The 20,272-nt window shown below is 36.9% G+C and overlaps 1 protein-coding gene across 10 annotated transcripts in view; it reads right to left on the bottom strand.

Annotated features, from left to right (window-relative positions):
* Positions 1 to 20,272, bottom strand: part of QKI (QKI, KH domain containing RNA binding) — a 145,093-nt gene that overhangs the window by 39,189 nt on the left and 85,632 nt on the right. For all 10 annotated transcript variants that reach the window (XM_072331939.1, XM_072331948.1, XM_072331941.1 and 7 more), the window contains exon 4: positions 12,526 to 12,669. In XM_072331939.1, coding sequence (XP_072188040.1) covers positions 12,526 to 12,669 — 144 coding nt within the window. The remainder of the gene's footprint in view (positions 1 to 12,525; positions 12,670 to 20,272) is intronic.

Here is a 20,272-nt window from a genome sequence, read left to right as displayed (position 1 = left end):
ACGAATGCTGACATCCCAACCACGTTATTCAACAATGTTCCTGTCTATAGTTTAAGTAAGGACTGAATCTCACTCACCAGGAAAAAGAAGCTTAAACTTGAAATGCACGTATAATGGTAAGATAAACATCTGGACATTAATTTGGGTTTTACTTGCATTTATATAAAGATAAATAAGTTAGGAAAAGACTATAACTACTACCTAAACATAAAAACACTATTTTATTTCAAATCCAAAGCTGCTTCCAAAGAACGTATTCAAAATAGAAGTACACAAATAAGTACTTAAAAACAAAAACAAAAGCCAACCAAGAAACAAAAAAAGACTACTTAAAGCTCCAAATTACAAATCAAAGAACATCATGACAGCTAGTAAGATGAGAGGATGCACTGGTGTAACACTGACCTGACTTACATGTTTGTTAAGCTAAGCATTTAATTGGCATTAGTAAAAAGCAGATCAGAGAAGGTGCAGAATTACCACCTTTGGTAAGTTTAAGTTTCCCACAGTTGATCCTGGCCTGAATAGCTTTTGTTTTGAGTGGTAGCCAATATAATCCTTTTTAGACATTCAATTAAAAATTATGTATTTGCAAAAAGAATCTTTTCACGTGAAGAAAATTTTCAGTTGTTAGGAATGAAGTACCACTTCAACTTCAAGCGGCTGCCATGGGCTTCCGATAGAGGTGGCCAATCTGTCATGCAAGATAACAGCATTCGTTTTCAAGACTGACTGTCTTGCAACACTCTTTAATAGTGCTTCAGAACTTTAATACGTATGTAAAACCCACATAGTAAGCATTGTGGAGACAAAGCTTAATTTTTATATTTAGCATCCTGTTTGATTCAAGTAATGCAGCTGAAAAGACTGCTTTGTCAGCTTCCGTTCAAGAGATCTCCATTTATTGCTGTATGCAAAGAACACTGGTTTTTTTCTACAATTCAAATTGTTTTGACATTTTCCCATCAGAAAGTATTGTTGCAGTGAAATGAAATATTTTCATACTACAACTGCTAGATTACCTTTTATGTTCTCAATATGTATGTATGCATTTATTTTCTTTTTTAAATGAGTGTTGCAAGTTTGGAATGATGAGCTAAAGAGAACTTTACATCCTGTCACAAAAAAGTATTCAGTTTAGCTGTGAATGTGTAATTTCGATATTAATCATAATAAATATAGTGTAATATATCCAACATATCTTGGGCTGTATTTCAGTCAAATATGTTATCAAATATATTGCATCTGGAATACGTCTGTGAGAAGCTTAAGAAAATATAGATACTAAATCAGAACTATGTGAAAAGAATGGCACGGTGTCAATATTTTACAGATGATGAAATCAACTACATGCAATGCATGCAGTGATTCAATTCAGGGGAACACAACTGAAGTTTTACACATCTCATGGTAAGGTAATGGTCAAGAAGTTGTTTCTGGGAAAAGTTCTCCATCACTGTAAAAATAACATTTGGTGGAAATAATGCTCAAAAATCTAAATCAGTTAACATTCAATTTAAACTATTCTGGGAGGGTTTTGGTTTGTCTTTTTGTGTGTTCTGTCCTCCATACATGAACATTCTGCAAGTAGATGTCTCTCCCATGCACTCTCCCATGTAACCTCCAGAAGCTGAAGCTAGCTAGCATAAAGATGATGTACCCCTGTTCCTAATGCTATTCCAGAACACATTTAGAGCCACTTCTGTTTTTTCAAAAACAGTCTAGGAAATCTTCACAGATCTTACACTGAAATAGTTCTTTAGAATTATAAAGTCAAAACAACGTAACAAATCAATAACGTTACATTTCTATTTCTGAAAAACAAACAACAAATTTCTGCGGCTACTAGCAAACTTCAGAAACAAAAACCAGCTGAGCTGTGTTATGGCAAGGAACGCCATCTTTATCTTAAACATTATGTTATTCTTGAGAAGAGATTCAGTATTTTAAAGAAATTAAAAAGGAATTGGACATTCCTCTGATTAGTTATAAAGAAGAATATGTGCAACCACAGCTGTCTTTCTATTTTCCAAAGGTCTGTTTAGAAATTAACAGGATAGTCATAACAACTGGAGTATACTGACTTGCTTGCATATTTAGAAGGATATTCTGATGTGAAACCACCACTGCTACACATCACAGCACATGGTATTTTGATACCTCTGAAAGTCCCCACCTCCAGGATCAGAAACTATAGCCTATGCTCGTTTGCTATCTATGGGCATGTATCATTTGATCTTGAGCAAGTTTCGCCTGTCAGAGGCAAAAAATACCCTTTGCACAAAGAGGAAAGACAAACTGCATCCCTTTGCAATCACTGCCCAGGATTTGTAACAAACATGAAAATGTGGAAGGTTGACTTTCCTTGGTGAATCATCTGAAATCTGGCGTCTGACATCACACAAGCATACTGATGCCAAGAGATCTGGATCTCAGAATCAAAATAGCTGACAATAGTACTGGAATATTCCTTGTATGTTCAATGGCACAAATCTTCCCTGAGAATGAAGTGGCAAAACCACCATGAACTCCAACAATGGTTTCTGAATTCCACATGTGGAAATTTCATCTTTAAAGCAAGATAAAATGTATTTTGTTAGCCCCACTAATACAGCATGCTTGAAAATAAAGTTTTGAAAATACTTACTAACATACAGTCAAAGAAAGAAACAGTAGAAAATGTGATTTCCAACAATACACAAGCAAAATGAACTTGTCAAAGACTTAAAAACTTCTCACTAACTGCTCCAATCCAAGCAACATCACTTTCCAGTAACATCTCATCTTTCACTTTCCAGGACAGTCTGCCAGTCCCAAGTTTAACTTAAAAGTATGTTACTAATGGCCCAGTCCAACATGACTTAAGCTATTTAAAATAGTTAGCTCCAATCTCTTACATCATGCTCACCTATGTTCCTCCCAATAAGAGTCCAGAACATTCCTATATTAAAATATTAGCCTATACGCAAAATATTTAAGAAAATCTCATTTGTCCTATACTGCACGCTCGAGTGTTTCTGTACTGTTTAAAAAAATACGTTTTCTGCTGAATAGTAGATGGAAAATCCTGATCACTTTCCCAAACATTAGAATTTTCTGCAATCTGACGTCAAAATAGCATAATGAAGGGAAGCTTGATGAGCATAAATCATCAGTCAGCATTAAACTACAGATGTTTGTATGACAAGCTTTTTTTTTTTTTTTTGTATAATCAGACATCTAGATTTCAAAACTAACACTGGCAATACAGCATATTTTAAATAGCTTGAAAAGGAAAGCGCTTGCTGGTTACTTTACTTTTACTGCAAATAAAAATCTTTGCAATTCTAAGATCCTTCCAGAAAGCACTGCTAAGAACACTTATATATAAAGCAATCTGTCCTCCTTAATGTATTCCAGTTATTATTTAGTATGAAAATGTGATAGACATGCAGGACAACAAATCTCTACACTACGGCTCTCCAAGAACCACAATTCCTTTCACTTGGGGTAAACACAAGGCTGTGTTTTCAAAAAAGAAAATCAATTGAATAGATAGCAAAAGCTGTTTTTTAAGATCAGAACATGTTAAGACACATATATGCAAAGTTAATGCATATATGTATGTATAATAATAATGTATGTATACATGTAAATAATATATAATAATATACACATACATACAAAATTCACTGACAAGAAAAGGTATAGTTATTTTGAGAAGATTTCAAGGTCAGAAATAGTAAGTGAAATAGGAATCTAAATGACTAATGGTAACTGGAAATGAAAGGTAAGAAAAAAAAATGCATCTTTAGTTTGTTATCACATTTAATAGCACATACAGATGCAATCATAGCTTCCTATTATACTCCCCACCTAAGGGGAGAAATACTTTAGCCACATTTTATAGAGAGAATATTTCAGTTATCAGGGACCCTATACCCAGCCACTTCAGGACTAATGAAAATGTAAAGCCTATCATCAAGGGCACTGTCCAAATGCCTCCTGAACAATGATGGGCATCAAGTATCTCTCTAGGAAGGAAGCTTGTTCCATTGTTTGACCACCCTCATGGTAGAAGAATTCTTCCTAACGACCAATCTGAACCTTCTCTGGCACAGCTTTGTGATATTCCTTTGCATCCTGTCAATAGCTCCCAGGATCAGATCCCAGCATCTGCTTCAGGGCTTCCACTCCTCAGAGCTCCTCAGAGAGCAATGAGGTCACTTCTCAGCCTCCTCTTCTCCAAACTGGACAATCCCAGTGCTCTCAGCCTCTCCTTACAGGACATGCCTACCAGCCTTGTTACCGACTTTGGCACCTCCTTTGGATGCTTTCAAGGACCTTAATATCTTTTCTATACTGTGGAGACCAGAACTGCACATGATATTCAAGATGAGGCAGCACCAGCACTAAATATAGCGGGAGAATCACCACTTTTGACTGGCTGGGTATGCTGTATTTAGTGAGTCCTAAAACGCAGCTCACCCTCTTGGCTGCCAGGGTACTGCTGACTCATGTTCAGCTTGCTGTCAAACAGCACCCCCAAATACCCAGAGCTTAAACAAGGTTTTATATGAAGATTCTAGCATATAAATTCTGTTCCAAGACCATCAAAAGAACAAAGAAATGGAAGGAAAGAAGTATAAAAGATGCATAGGAAGAGCACTCAGAGAAAATAAGGGCAAAAAAATGGGATGAAGGATGAAAAGAGAACAACAAAATGAATTACCATGATGGATCAATGCCATCCCAATGACATCTATCAAAACCAAAGAGATCAAGTACATTTTCTGGAATACAGAGAAATCATTAAAAAATCTAATTAGTGATCCCAAACAATGAGTAACCTTGCATTGGAATTGTGTGTGCCTACTGACTTTTAGGCAAAGAAAAAAAAAAATGTTTGGTTTCTCTTTGGAAAAACAATTTCATTAATTTCCGAAGGTCTTTTCCAGAAATAGCTCTCAACTGTTTCCCAACTTACTGTGACACTTCAATAATAAATAAATAAAAATCAAAGAAAAAACAGATGACGACAGCATACATCTACAATTAATATTTTGGAAAAGCTACAGTATTCAATACTAACTGTAGGTAGGAACAATTAACTGGTTTTCCTAGGTTCTATAAACCATGGAAAAAGTCTGGAAGAAGTTTCAGAGTAACAGCTTGATTAAGATACTTAGAAATAACTGATGGAGAAGCTTTCTTCCCCAATTAGTGTAAGAAAAGCCTAGGAAAGACAAAAATCAATGCTTACAGCAACTCAAAGTATAATCTGATTCAACTAGTTCTTTTTAAGTAGATGTATCTGATCATGAATACACATCAGAATTTGGAAACATATAACCTGAAATGTATCTGCACAGATCACCATAAATTTACATTTACCCTATCACTATTTTTCCATCTTTCTGATTTCCATCCATGCAATTTCAAAATTATCCTAATAAATGATATTAGCCTTCCTCTTAGTACTATGAGGATCACTTCAAAGGAGTTGAGGGGTTTAGCAGTTTATACAAGTTGTAGTTCAATTAAGCTACAAATGACCTGCAGTTCTTGCAGTAAATACGGTCAGAAAAAAATCAGTACCATTGACAGACAACTTTTAAGTGATAACAAGCTACCAGTCGGTCTAAAGAGTTTCCACTGCTATACGGAATGATAGGGAGAGCGTTTTTCACACTTCTGTCTGGCCTGAAAAAATCTTCAGCTCAAACATTTGACTGTGCAGTGACAAGTCGAATAGAATAGGGAACTTCGTATGTTAACTATTTTAGGAGTTCCTCTTTCTCATTTATAAGACTGAGATTTAAAAACTTTCAGAGGAATAACACTGTTAAAAGCGCATGTCAGAATTTACTTAAAGACTGCTCAACATAATTAAATCTGTGTTGATATTGTTGGTAAGCTATTGGAATTACCAGTACTGGGCACTAGTAGGCTTTTCTCTTTTTTTTTCCCCTACTGTCACACTCTGCTATACCACGCTTCTGATAATTTTGTTCTCATTTGCAGGTGAACAAACACACAGCTCTATGGAAGACTATGCATACCCAGAGGTGGTTTGCTGCAATCCCAGTTTACCTCATACCACTGTTCTGGTTGGCACGGAATTGATTTTCTTCATAGCTGCTTACATGATTCTATGCTTTGGATTTTTTTATTTTTTTTTTTTTATGAAAACAGTGGTGATAACACAACAGTATCTTAAGCTGTAGCAGAGCACTGCTTACAGAGAGCCAAGGACTCTTCAGCTTCTCTTTCTCTTTCTTTCAGTCTGGCCAAAGGGATACGGTGTATGATACGGTGTCATCCTCAGCTGGGGCAAAGGAGGAAGGGGGGGACATGCATTTGTTTTCCCAAGAAATCGTTAGGTGTGATGAGCCCTGCTTTCCCGAAAGTGGTTTAACAACTGCTTGATGACGAGGAGAAGCTAAGAAATTCCTTGCTCCACTCTGCTTTACCTGGTCATCTGTCTTTATCTCCATTCACGACTTCTCACACTTCTGCCTTTCCAGTTCTCTCCCCAGTCGCACTTGGGGAGAGTGAGTGAGTGGCTGTGTGGCACTAAGCTGCCTGCCAGGGTTAAACTGCAACACCCCGGCTGTGTGTTTCCATTCCATCACCTCTGTCAGCGCTAAAACAGAACTGATCCCACAGCAAGCCAGTTAATCCAAGGTTAAGCAGTTCACCAAGTGGACACACTAAACGATCAGATGAAGGCCAGTACCTTCTGATGTAAAACAGGAAACAAGAACAGCAAATCATTGAGGAATGGCAGGACTGCAGAAGTGCTTGGTTCAAAATGTCATGGAAAAACTATGTCTGCTTCATACTACTAAAAATAATACTCTATCACTTCTCCTTCACACCAAAAAGTCTACCACTGGTTTTTTAGCTGTCCAATCCCAAAAGTTCATCTGCCTCATTATCTTACCTACAGAGTTCCTCTTTGAAAGACATAATGGCATGCATTGCAATAGACTTGCATCTGGATCAACAGAACAGATGGAATTTCCAAAATGTTTTTAAAGCCAATAGCATCCGTTTTCTGCTACTGTATCAGTTACTCATTTCATAACTTAAACTGAACATGCAGCAAACACAGTAGAATGCACAGCATGACCAACATTTCAACTGACAGACTACAGAAGGCATTGCTATATTTTCTATTTTGAAAGCAAAAATATAAAACCAGCGTAGCATGCAGGAATTAAATAGAAAGAGCTATTCAGGAAACTCAAACTTGCATGCAGAATTTACTGTGTTGGATCTTTATTTATTTATTTATTTTTTAGTGACTAGGACAAATGAAATCTCTTCCCAATATCATTCAAATATTAGATTTTGCTACCCAATGGGAAGTAATGCGCAGAATTACTATGATATCTTTCCCCTACTTTTTTTTTTTTTTTCTTTACTAAAGCAGGAATAAAACTCTTTCTACTGCATTGGGTTTTTGCAATCAAATTAGTTCTTGGGTATGGAATCCAGCACACATAAATGAGAGGGTAAAAATAAAGACATCCTGCAAAAACTGAAAATAAACCCCAACCAAAATCTGCAACTACGCTTATAATGGAAGTATTAGAAATTGCTTTTTTAGTTTTTTGTTTAATACAAGAGTCCCCCTTTATCACATCTACTGAAGGCAGACTTCGGGGAAAAAAAAATGCTTTAATGCTTTGAACTAACCCATCTGAAAACAACAACACTTCCTGCCTGTACTGTTGCCCCTTTATTTTATTCTCTCCTGTTATATGACATATAGTCCTGTTTGTGACTAAAAACAGAGACATTAAAGTAACATTCCTCATAATAAAGAGTAAACAAGGAGGACAGTCAATATTTATATACTGAGCATGACTACAAAGGACATTCCAATTTGTAGAAAACCCATGCAGCATGTAACACATTAAACCAGATGAAATACTGTAATGTCACTTTCTGCTGCTGCTTTGATAAGGAGCAAAGCCAGCATTTCGAAGAAGTCAGTCTATACGTAAAATCCTTTTATGTTAGAGCCAAGCTACCATGGAGAAAAGTTACTTTTTTTAGCAAAACAAGTCATTCAATATCACCATGAAAGGCTTGTACTGTCTTTCTCTAATGTTTCTCCACAAGGTAAAGCAACAGACATTGAAGAAGAGACTGCAACCCATTTAAGACAGATATTTTTGTTTAACTACTAGGTCACTAATGTTTATTTTAGTCATGTCTGTATTACATCTTCATAGAAAGCTCTACTTTGCTGATGTTTCTGTTGGCATACAACGCTTCAAGACACTGAACTTAATGAAGAATAGCAAGTTCTCAAAGTCTATGATGCTTACAGTGAATTATTTGTTATTTCATTTTTTACTCATTCATTTCATCAAAGAAGCAAGATGGCTAACATTATCTTCAAGATGAAAATCGAACGCTATTCTCCCAGATTTCTTTCTAGTATTTCCTTTACTCTTAGCTTTTTTTTGCTTTCTATCATATGGAAAACAATCCTCTGCTGTTTTACAAAATGTTATCTGCCTTAATCTTCTGACTTAATTCTCAAGGTTTTTTCCCAATTTTGCCACAGTTCATACTGAAAGCAGCCATCATGATGATGCTCTCTTGTTCTCCATAATCTAGAAATAGTTTGGAACTTCATGAGGCCATTTTTGTTATAGCAGAGTTAAGTTGCTGCTTTTTTTTTTTTCCTCCTGAAAACAGTCAGCATTTCTTATTGTACTGTCTTGGTTAACAAACCTTCTAAGCAATCTGTTCCTGGCTCTATTTTCACTTTTCTAGTAGTACCTTCTACTTAACCTTATCAGCCCCTCAGGCCAAAATAAATAAATTCACCCAATAGTAAAACCCTGACTCAAGAAGATTCAATCAATCATTTTCAGCAACTGCTTCAGCCTCCTGGGCAATTTTCAGGTACTTCCCCAACTGTTCTCATTCTGATTTACTTTTTTTTTCTTTGACTACTCCATTATTTGTTAAGCATAGCTATCCTCTGTTGTTTATGAAAATGTTTAAAAGAGAGTGCATGCTTTAACTCCATTGTTTCCCAGTTCCACTAATGCCTATTTATTTAGCCTACAAGACAGCTCACTGGAAATAAGCTACAGTAATGTCAGCATCTACGATACCATTAAAGGACAGTAACAGCAATTAATCCATCACTTCAGCTTGGTATTTCTGCTTTAACATTTGAGACTTTGCAGCTCCACAAAGTTTTTTAAAAATGTGACCCAAAGACTATTACAATTAATCTCCAATTTCTGCTTCTTTATTATTAATTCACTTGTAACTCTTTATGAACTTATACTGTAAATCTTTGTGTGGAAAGCATGTTCTGGTTACTGTTTTATTTTGCATCATTTTCTTCCTCCATTTTTTAAATTTACCAGCTACAACATAAGCATCTAGTACTATGCAGGATGAATTACCAAATATAAAAGCAAAGATACTTTTCCTCATACCGTACAGCTAAATGTAATGATATTCAAGACTGGTAAGTCTAAAAATCTACTACAGGCAACAGCCAAATGTACTAACAAAATAATAGAACCTTCTACAGCCTTTCCTGCTCATTACAAACTTGAAATACTGTTACAGTAGTGGCAAGTAAAGTATCCAATCTGAGAGAAAGCATTCACTGTTTTGGGGTTGCCTTCACACAAGATGAGAGACAGCAACTAAGTAGAACTACAGCTGCCCTTATACACTGACTGTATTAGAAAAAATAGAAGCCACTCAGACCCCTCCCCCCCCCCTCCCCCTCCAGGCTGACCACACCAAGACGCCCCCTTCACCACCTTCACAGCACTACTTTGGACACTAACACTTTCTTATACTGTGGTGCCCAAAACTTCACACAGTACTCAAGGTGAGGCTGCACCAGCACAGAACAGAGTAGAGCAATTACTTCCTTTGGCATATATTAATTTGGATGCCCATAGGTTTATGTCCTTCTTATATTGTAGCACCTACACCCAGTGCTGGAGGTGAGGCTGCACATCAGAGAACACAGCAGAACACCCCCCACCCTCACGTGGATGGCGGTGCTGGGCCTGATATACTCCAGGGTACAGTTGGCTCTTCGGGCTGTCAGGGCACACAGCTGAGTCCTGTGGAGCCTGCCCCACTAGTGACCAGCCACCAGCTTGACATAACCCGTTTACTGAAACTCTTTGAGCCTGAACCATCAGCCAATTGTTTACCTATCTCTTTATGTTGCTGTCTAGCTGTATAGTTTATTCAGTGCACCTTAGAACATTAAATAATTCTGAAGTAGAGGGTCTTAGCTGTACTGCCCAGCACACAAAATAATCACTTTACATTTTTAACAGTAAGATATAATCACCTGAGTTACACAGATGAAGTACAATATCTGTCCCCTTATGTAAGACACAGCTCTCTACTTTTTTTTTTTTTTTTGTACCTTCTACAATTGAAGAAACCAGACTATCTTTTATCCATCCTTTGAAAGAACTACCCATCTTTACTGAACTCTTGCAAATAGCAAATAAACACTCAAAGCTCTAAAAATGAGGAGAGATCGATAACCTGTAGGATCCACTTTAGAAAGGGACATAAGGACAGAACAGGTCAATGTGTTCCCCAAAGACTGCAGGCTGCTTTATTCTTCCTGTTTTTCTTTGGAGAAAAACATGAAAGAAGCAGTACTGTAAGATCTTGCAGGTGCAGATAATGACCAATATCTCACTGAAGTATGGGAAAAGGAAAATAATTAGTTCTTACAGAACTTGAAGTACAGCAAATAAGTATCAATTTTTGTACCAAAGAAATGTAAATTTATTGGAAAAAATAAAAACGTTGGCCTTTCTCCTTCTTTTTCGTCAGGGAGAAAAACAGCTTCTCCAGCCAATCTACCTCAAGTTATCCTCTTTATTCCTTAAGATAAATTGTGAAAAGGGGAAATAATAAAGTTGCATCCACAAGGAAAAATATCAGTAGAAACTCACATTTTTAAAGACGAGAAATAATACTTTTTACTACTGAAGTAGCCTCTTTTCCCCCAAGTACCCTCAAATAAAAATCTGTTTTAATATGCCTATTGTTGCTACAAAATGCAACTACATTTTTTTAATTTTTTTTTTTTAATATATTGACCACAACAGACTGTTTGAAGAATCATACCTACCACAAACTTGCTAGGAATGAGATTTAGTTTTATCTCCCACGTAATCTCAAATTTGATCCTGAATGAAACCAGAATTTGATTCTGCAGCTGACTACAGTACCAACTGAACAGGCACAACAGGCTGTATCAAAAAAACAAGTATATACCACATCAATACTAACACATTGTACATCTCTTCAATAAATAGATTCTGAAGATGTGCCTTCTCTTGTTGTCTTTCCTTTCAGAGACTGAATGTATGCCAAGTGATCTATGCTATACTTCCTATTTAATATACAGCCATATTTTGTTAATTCAAAAATTAGGGTTCATTCCTGACCTTTTGTAACTTCTAAACATGTGTTTTGTATATGGATTCTGCTACCACAAGCTTCCTCATAGCCAGCCTCTACTAACGTTCACCAACCACCCAAAATTGTTTAGTCACTTTAACACTGAGTACCACTCTCCTTCACATGATGAACTCATTTTTTCCTCTTGAGGCAAATGTTTCCTCCAATGAAAAAGATTCCATTTATTTTTATCACAATAAAATGACACTAAAGTGGTGGTAAAAATCAGCACAAGATGGAAGAAACTTGCATGGAATGCACTACACTGCCATGCTGAGTCATCTTGCTTTGAGTGAGAATACAGAGCAGGCCTGAGAGAAGGGTTCAGACATGATAATTCTGTTCCCTGCTAAAGTTAAAGCCTTTTAAGGTTTTGAACTTTTTTAACTTTCAAAAGACAAAGTCATCTAGCTAGGCAGAAGACAGCTAATGTTTCCAGGAAATAAGGAAGACAGCCCGTTTTCTAGCTCAAGAATATTTATTTTCCCTCAGTATCAGTTATGGCAATGTGTTTTAATACTGTATTCCTGAGGGGTTTTGTTCTTCTTGGAAGGTGCTTAATACAATGATCTGAGAAAACATGCCTTCTTTTTTTTGAAGAAAAAATGAGATGTGTTTTTGTTTTTTTGAGATGATTCTGATACTTCTTTTTTTTGAAGTATCAGAATCATCTCAAAAAAACAAAAACACATCTTATTTTCCAAGCCTTAAAGCAGAACATTCTTATATCGAAAGAAGGTAAGAAGGCCAATGTTTGCAGCATCTCAGCATGGTTTTACAGATGTTACAAGAATTTCCTATATATATGTATCTTGAACAGGTAGAAAAATTAACATCTTTTAGAAAAACTACTCTGATCTGAGGAATAATATGATCAGGGACAAGACTTTTAGAGATCCTTACAGTATTAGACAATGACATCTACGTTTTACTTAGGGTACCGCTCTGCAGGTTCTCTCCCTGCAGGTTCTCTATTACTGCTAAAGCATTGATTATTTTTCAGAAATAACTCCTGGAAATGTAAATCAAAGACTTGCATCCACAAATACTTACTGCAGGTATCAGTAACTTTTTCACTTCTTCAACGGCCCTCTTCAGTTTTATTTCTGCTCTGTTTTGAGCATCCTCCACAGTGATAAGTACATGCAAATCTTCATTCAGGTGTTCCCAGTTGGGCTTGCCTCGGTTCTGTTCTTCCTGAAATACAAACCATAGATGCTATGAAGCACTGTTACATTCTGTAAAAAAACAATCAAATAAACAGTAGATAAACTCATTTATGCAAAGAGCACGAACTGTATTTCCAACAAAAGACAGGAGAAAGAATAATTCTCCTTGATACTGTGGAGACAGAATTTTGTTTTATGTAGTTATTGAACAAGAGCTTAATTTTCAAAATATCTTTTAGAAAATGTTTTGGGGTTTTTGTGTTTTGGAACCACTTTATCATTATTTTTTAAACAACTAAGATTCTGTATAGTATCTTCCTCAACCTAAGGAACAAGAACACAAAGTACAAGATAAATACTATTGCTTCCATTATTCTCTTCAGCTTTCCAAGGGTTAAACAGATGAAACATACTTGTAAGTCAAGAAATCCAGTACTTTCAAGAGAAGTAAAACAGACACCATACACAGAGAGTTCATTTGAATCTCCCCAAAGAATGAGGAGAGTGTGATTGTTCAGTGTCAAGGTCTGCTTTTCAATACTCATGCATGAACAGTTAAAAAAAAAAAGAAATCAAACATTAAAAAGGGAACATAAGTTGTAATTTTCAAAACACATCTACATGTAACGGATGAAAGGAGAAAATGAGGAGGTGACAAGGCTGTTGTAATACTGTTCACAGAAGACCGCATAACAAGACAGCCACGGTTACACAGGTATTCTGTTACACTATTGGCATTAACAATCTCAAAGATGAATCTTAGTAGTAGTTTTAGAGGAAGAGGAAGGCATGTTAAACAAATTTATTGCTTTGTAAGAAATACTTCTAAGCAACAGATATCAGTATATTTAACTTACACATTCTCTTATCCATTCTTTCAAGAACAAAATTAACACAACAGAGAAGAAACTTTGCAACTCCATTTTTATTAAATAGTGAAGTAAACTAGCTAAACTTAAGTATAACGATATTAAAAATGAAATACAATGTGTTAAAAAAAACCAAAAAGCCTCCTTTCTTGTAAAAAAATATTTACGGTTTAACTACAGTTCACCTTTTAGAAAAAAATGAAGGCAAGCAGTGTTAATTGTAAAATGTGTCTTTTAAATTTATTTAATCAAATTTCTTCCAGGAAATCAGAAAGATTTAATAGCAGCAAATACATGCAGTACTTTATATTCATAAATACCTGAAAGAACATTCTAAGGAACACTGCTCCATCTTTAATTCAGCTGCTTTAATTCTGAAATGTTTTGTGGAATAGACAAGGATGAAAATGGAAAATCGTGAGACGTATATGGAAAATTTATGTAAAATAATCAGTACTTTGAAGGCAATTTCCTCTTACTGCTCTCTACGTAACAAGCACACATACACACAAGTTCCCATTATCAGCCACTGTGATTTTTTTTTTCTTCATTGTATTCATTTATTATAAGAACAGAGACTTTTTGATTAGTTTAGAAATGTTATCACAGGCAGTTTTTTAAACAACGAGAGCAGTAAATATCTCTCTTTGAATTTCAGAATCGGAAAAAGAAATAACTCTTACTTACAAAACAGGACCTGATACAACATACAGGTGAGTTATAATATGCTCCCTGCTGGAATTTAATCTTTTGAGAAACTATCTTACCATTAGGTATTCTCACCTTATTTCACTCAACTGTGATCAGAACTCCACAATTACTACTTAAACAATTCCTTTTTTTCAAATCATGACAAGCTTTGCTTATATGAGGCAATGTGAAGCTTAATGTTAAAATTAAAATGAACCAGATGAGGTCCCTAAACCATCAGAGTGATACAGCAAAGAAAATGCCACTCTCTCTTCTTGCATGGATAGCTGGTGAAATGACATAGTGGGAAAGGTACTGGTTTGCTACTGTATTAAATACATGGTAAACTGCAAAACCAGGAAATCTCAGAAAATATCAAAGCACAATAGACAACTGAGGAGATTTAACCCATAACCCTACATAAAACACCGAGTTCTGTTCCCCAAAAAGAGGCAATGGCTAAACACAGCTTCAGCAATAGACCAGTGCAACAGGAGTGCACGATACAGGTACACAGAAAGGGGCCTGCAGCGCTCCACTGATTTCTTTCACAATAAGAACAGAATGGTACAAAGTCTCACTACCTGTAAGCAAAGAAAAATAAAATGCACATTGTACCAGTCCATGCATGCCTGCCTCATGACCTTTACACTCAACAGAAATTCTTTATCACAATATTGGGTAGCCTGCTTCTCTTTTATTTGGTATTTAAATATTTTGCACTAAGTCTCTAGTATTGACGCTGTGGTTCAAATTACTCTGCTGCAGTATGAACAACTTTCTGTTGCCTTTTTGTTTTGTTTTCAAAAAGAAGTTGCATGTGAGACAATACAGAGATGATACCAATAGGTATCACAAAGACTGACACGCACCTTGATTTATTTCTAGGTGGAAAACACCACGTGTAAGTTCAGTAATCATGGGAGCTAACAGGTCAGATCTCACTGCACAAACAGTCATACAAACACTCATTAAGATAACTGAACTAGCATAGGGCGCTTACTGCCATTTTACTATGATCATAAAATGTTCTAACACACTAATAAAAGCCTTGCTGCCATAGAGAGCACAGTTTCTTAAATCAAATGGCAAAACTGGAACAAGGATTAAGGAGAATGGAAGTCTACACAACACACATAGAATACACAATTAGATAGAAGAGAATAGTTGGGAACAGGCTTCATATTTCTTCTATTTTAACATGCTTGGACTTAGAATTCCTCCACTGCACCCACAGTACTCAACATGGCTTCTTTCCTAGTAAGTTAACAGTTTTGCAAATATCTGTCATCTGGTTTATTAAAAATTGAGTGAAAAGTCATGTAAATGGCTGAGTTTTCTTGGTTTGCTTTAAAAACTAAAACCAGGAAATTCAAATACCCTCTAAGCCATTCATTCCAACTGAGTCAGATCCAAAATGCACTGTTATGCTCATGGGGTCTAAGAGACAACCTGTGATCTATTGCAGTTTAAAGCTAGAACTCTTTATGCTACCTTAAATCCAAAGGAATGATCTGGGGAAACATATTTTCTTCCAAATAAGACACTAAAATTAAAACTTTCTCTTCTTTATGTAATCAGTTCTGAAAACATCTTCTTCCAGTCCTACAAAAGGCCAAACAAGAAAATGGAATATATGTGCAACAGTGCATGGAAAGTATCCTTCTTAATACTTGTGAAGTAGAGTCTGAAACTACAGATTTTGTTCTGACACTGTTTTTGGTTTTTGGAGTAAAAAAGATAAAATGATAACCAGAAGGGAATGACAAGGAGTTATTGTAGAAAGTGTCGTTGATTTGATTGATATGGAGTTAATTTGCTTCATAGAGTCTTACACAATGCTATGCTTTGGATTTTTGATGAAAACATTGGAGATAACACAATATTTTAAGCTGCTGCAGAGCAGTGCTTACAGAGCCAAGGACTCTTCAGCTTCTCATGCTGCCCTAACAGGAAGGAGGCTGGGGGTGCACAGAAAGTTGGGTGAGGACTGAACCAGGGCAGCTGACACAGACTGACCAAACGGATGCCCCCATACCATACGGGCGCCAAGCTCAGCAAGAAAAGCTAGTGGAAGAAAGAAGGAAGGGAGCGACATTCTGAGTAACGTCATTTGTCATTAACTGTTACGAGTGATGAACCCTGCCAGGAAGTGGTTAAACATCTGCAACCTGATGAAAATGTAGCATATTAGTTCCATATTTTTCTTTCCTTGTACACGCAACTTTTACTTTATCTAGTCAAATGCCTTAATCTAAACTCATGAGTTCTCATACTTTTCCAATTCTCTCCTCCACCCAACTGGGGAGAGAGTTATCTCAGCACAGCTGCCTGCTGGGATTAGACCCCAACAGAACAAAATCACAATGATGGCTACCTTCAATTTGACTAAGCTAATAGCTAAGACAATCCAAGTGTTTCACAGCATCACAGAATGACTGAGGTAAGAAGAAACTCCTGGAGACCACCCACTCCAACCCCCTTCTCAAGGGCAGGGTCAACTAAAGCAGGCTGCTGGAAGACCAGGCTTTGAGCATCTCCAAAGCTGGAGACACCACAACCTCTACAAGCAACCTGTTCCATCGTTTGGCAGCAGTCACAGTAAAAAAGCTTTTTCTTATGCTTAAGTGGAATTTCTTATACTTTGGTCTGTGACTATAGTCTCCTGTCCTTCAGCAGCACTGTCAAGCAATTCAGCCAGTTTGCCAGATCTGCCTAAACAAAGACTCATATGGAGTGACAGAAATTGCCTTGAGAATTACTTTTGGATAAAACATTCGTTAGCACAGCAGGAAGGGCATGTGTGTAGAAAAAAAAAAGAACAGCACCAAGAAAATGAGAAAAAAAGGATCAGGAAAAGTAAATTGATTACACATATTCAAAATTGTATAATGTACATAATAAGTAATTTACAGCATGAAGTTCTGATACATTCCTGAAATTGTTTATGGAAGAATTATACAGGAAAAATTGAGGTAAAGAAGATGCAGGAAATTACAGTGTAAAATGATGTATGCCATAAGCTTTGGGAACAACAGCTTAATTACAGCCAAACTATCCTGTCTGCTAAATTAAGAACATTAACAGTAATATAACTGGCAGATGCAGTTTCACTGTGCTCCTTGTCTGGCAGAAATTTCAGTATCCTTAAATATAAATAACAATTCCATCAACAGATTTTATTTTCATTTTGCTGCCTGCTGAGGGTATGCTTATTATTTCCAAGGTACTTTTATGCAATAATGGACTTGAGGAACCTGTTCAATATTTATCTTCCTATTAAGATCACTAGGTCAAGTAGTTTTAAAAAGCAAACATAAAAAACAACCCAAATATCTTTCTACAACTCCTTGAAATTTAATTCCACAGAAATCAGATGGAGGTATTGTTGGGGGGAAGGGTGGCGAAGAGATGATTAGTCCTGCTGATGTTCATTTGCATGTAAACAGCCAAGCTTTAATAGTAAGAAATTCGTTCCATGATGAGAAATAATGATGTCCATATTCCTGTTGATTTCAGTCCCAACATGTATATGTCTCACCCCTACCAAAGTAATTTCCAGTCATGGTCTTAAAGCTTCTGCAGTGCAATAATTTAAGGCCATTTCTATTTACATCTTCATACCCATGCCAAAGCTTTCTTCTTAATATCTCTATTACTGATCTAACAAGAAACAGAAAGCAGTAAACAGTGAGGGGTGCCCCAAAAGTAATGCCTTCTGCTTTATTAGGTTGGTCCCCAATGTAAGAGGCAGATGTTAGTAGTATAGCAGTAGAGGTTGAACCTTCCCACCAGTATTCCATCACATTCTGTTGTTGTACAACAGATGGCAGCAGGGGGGCAGTCTGACAAAATGGCGTCTGACACTGAAGTGCATGTGAAGCAAAGGGGTATCACTGAATTCCTTCACATGGGAACAAACAAACAAACAAACAAACAAACAAACAATCAGTCCTTGCTGCATGTTTATGGAGACCAAACAGTGGCAGTGAGTACAATGAGGTGGTGGGTGATGCATTACTGTGGCAGCAGTGCGAAAAATAAGCCACATTCCAGATGACTGTGCACAGCTGTCACACCATAAAATGAAGAGCGTCTCCATCAGCTCATCCATGTGAATTGGAAGATCATGAAAACGGATCTGTGCATGAAGCTGAATATCACCTTCAATGCATTAGGAATGATGGTGGCAACACTGAAATATCAGTTTGTGCCAGGTGGCTCTCATAAATGTTCACACAGTAACAGAAAGAACACTGCATGCAAGTTTGTCAGGAACTACTGAACGAATATGAAGAGCTGAAGGCAACAGTTCCTGGGATCACATCATTATCAAGGACAAGACATGGTGTCATCCTACAAGCCCAAGTCAAACTGGCAGTCCATTGAGTAGTAACAAGAATTCTCCAACAAATAAAAAGTTCAAGACGCAGCCAGCAGTGGTGAAGTGATGTGCACTGTCTTTTGGGATAAGAAAGGAATCCTTCTTGATTTCTTGGAGCCCAGACAAACCATCAGCTCTGACTGCTACAGTGCAACACTGACTAAGCTGAAGGCTCAAACTTCCACAGTCAGGCTAGAGAAGACTACAACCTTTACTACAACCTCACATGTATACATCTCCTCTATCCAGCCAGTAGTTTTTAAATAAATTAAAACCCCTAAGAATGCTACATCTCTGTCAAGTGTAACTGAAATTGTTCATGATAATCAAACGGTGAAGAAGAAAATGTTTTGAGAAAGACGGCGCACAGTCACACAACACTAAGTAAGAACGTTTTAAGATCTCAGGCTTTACTTCTCACAACAAAGTCTTCACACCACAGTATCACCCCGTGAATTAAAAGCAAATTAAGTAATTACAACATAGAACTGGTGAAGCAGAATATGGGCATTTCCAGCTGTCAAAATGTCATTAAAGAAAAAGGAAAGAAACAGTGAAAACAAATACTTTCTGAGTTACATAGATAGACTGGGACATATTAGTCAGACAACAAAGAAAGAACATGAACCTTAGAAAACAAAGCTTTCCACAAGGTTTTCATTTTCTTTTCAGAAAGCTAGGGACCATAGCATTAACTCCCATCCTGTACACTTTTTCCAATATAATGCATACAAACTCCAAAAAAATATTGGCTATCAGAAGATACAAAACAGCTCAGTAGCAGAGACCTTTAAAGCCACTGGCTCAAGGGAATGTCGGGATTGTACCTCAGTAACCAAACACATCCTGCATCAACAGATTATTAAATTGTTTTCACTAACCCCACTACAAGTTCTTCCTACTGAATGACAAAAAAAAAAAATAAAAATACAGAAAATCTAGAGTAGAGCCAAACAATTTTTGCACGTAGCATCAACTTGAATGCTAAAATCAGAAGGAACTAGCGTGCCTTTATTCTTTTAAGCTATGCAAGGGTTTAACAGAGTGGCATTCTAAGTACTTTAATTGTCATTATCTTAAGACATAAGAAACAGTGTATCATTCACAGCCACTTATCAGAGTAGGTAAGATATGCAAAGAAGAAATATAGCTATTTAGTACAGTTATCATAACGTATTTTGCCTAATCAATTGTGCTACAGGTACATTACAAATGACAGTAGTTCTAAGAGGAGACTTCTGTTCTATAATGAAGCCTGCACAGAAACTTGTTTAAAGAACCGTAACATTATCGAATATCCTGTGTTGGAAGAGATCCAAAAGGATCACAAAGTCCAGCTCCTGGCTCTGCACAGGACCAACCAAAATTCAAACACTATGTCTGAGAGTGTTGTCCAAACACTTAGTGAACACCAGCTGCTTCAGGAGCCCATTCCAAGGCCCAACCACCCTGGTGCAGACCGTTTCCCTAACCCCCAGCTGTCCCTCCCTGGCCAAAGCTCCATGCAGTTTTCTTGGCGTGTTGCTGTCCCTGTTGCGGTCGCAGAGAGCAGAGCTCAGTGCTGCCCCTCCACACCTTGTGAGGAGCTGTAGGGCTCCCATGAGGTGTCCCCTCAGTTCCTCTGCACTGGGCTGAACCAACCCAGGGACCTCAGCTGCTACACATAACACCTTGCCCTGCAGACCCTT

The sequence above is a fragment of the Excalfactoria chinensis genome, chromosome 3 (assembly GCF_039878825.1).
Source record: "Excalfactoria chinensis isolate bCotChi1 chromosome 3, bCotChi1.hap2, whole genome shotgun sequence".
NCBI classification, from domain to species: Eukaryota; Metazoa; Chordata; class Aves; order Galliformes; family Phasianidae; genus Excalfactoria; species Excalfactoria chinensis.
The sequence above is the reverse complement of the archived record's forward strand: the minus strand, read 5'-3'. Positions and strand labels throughout refer to the sequence as shown.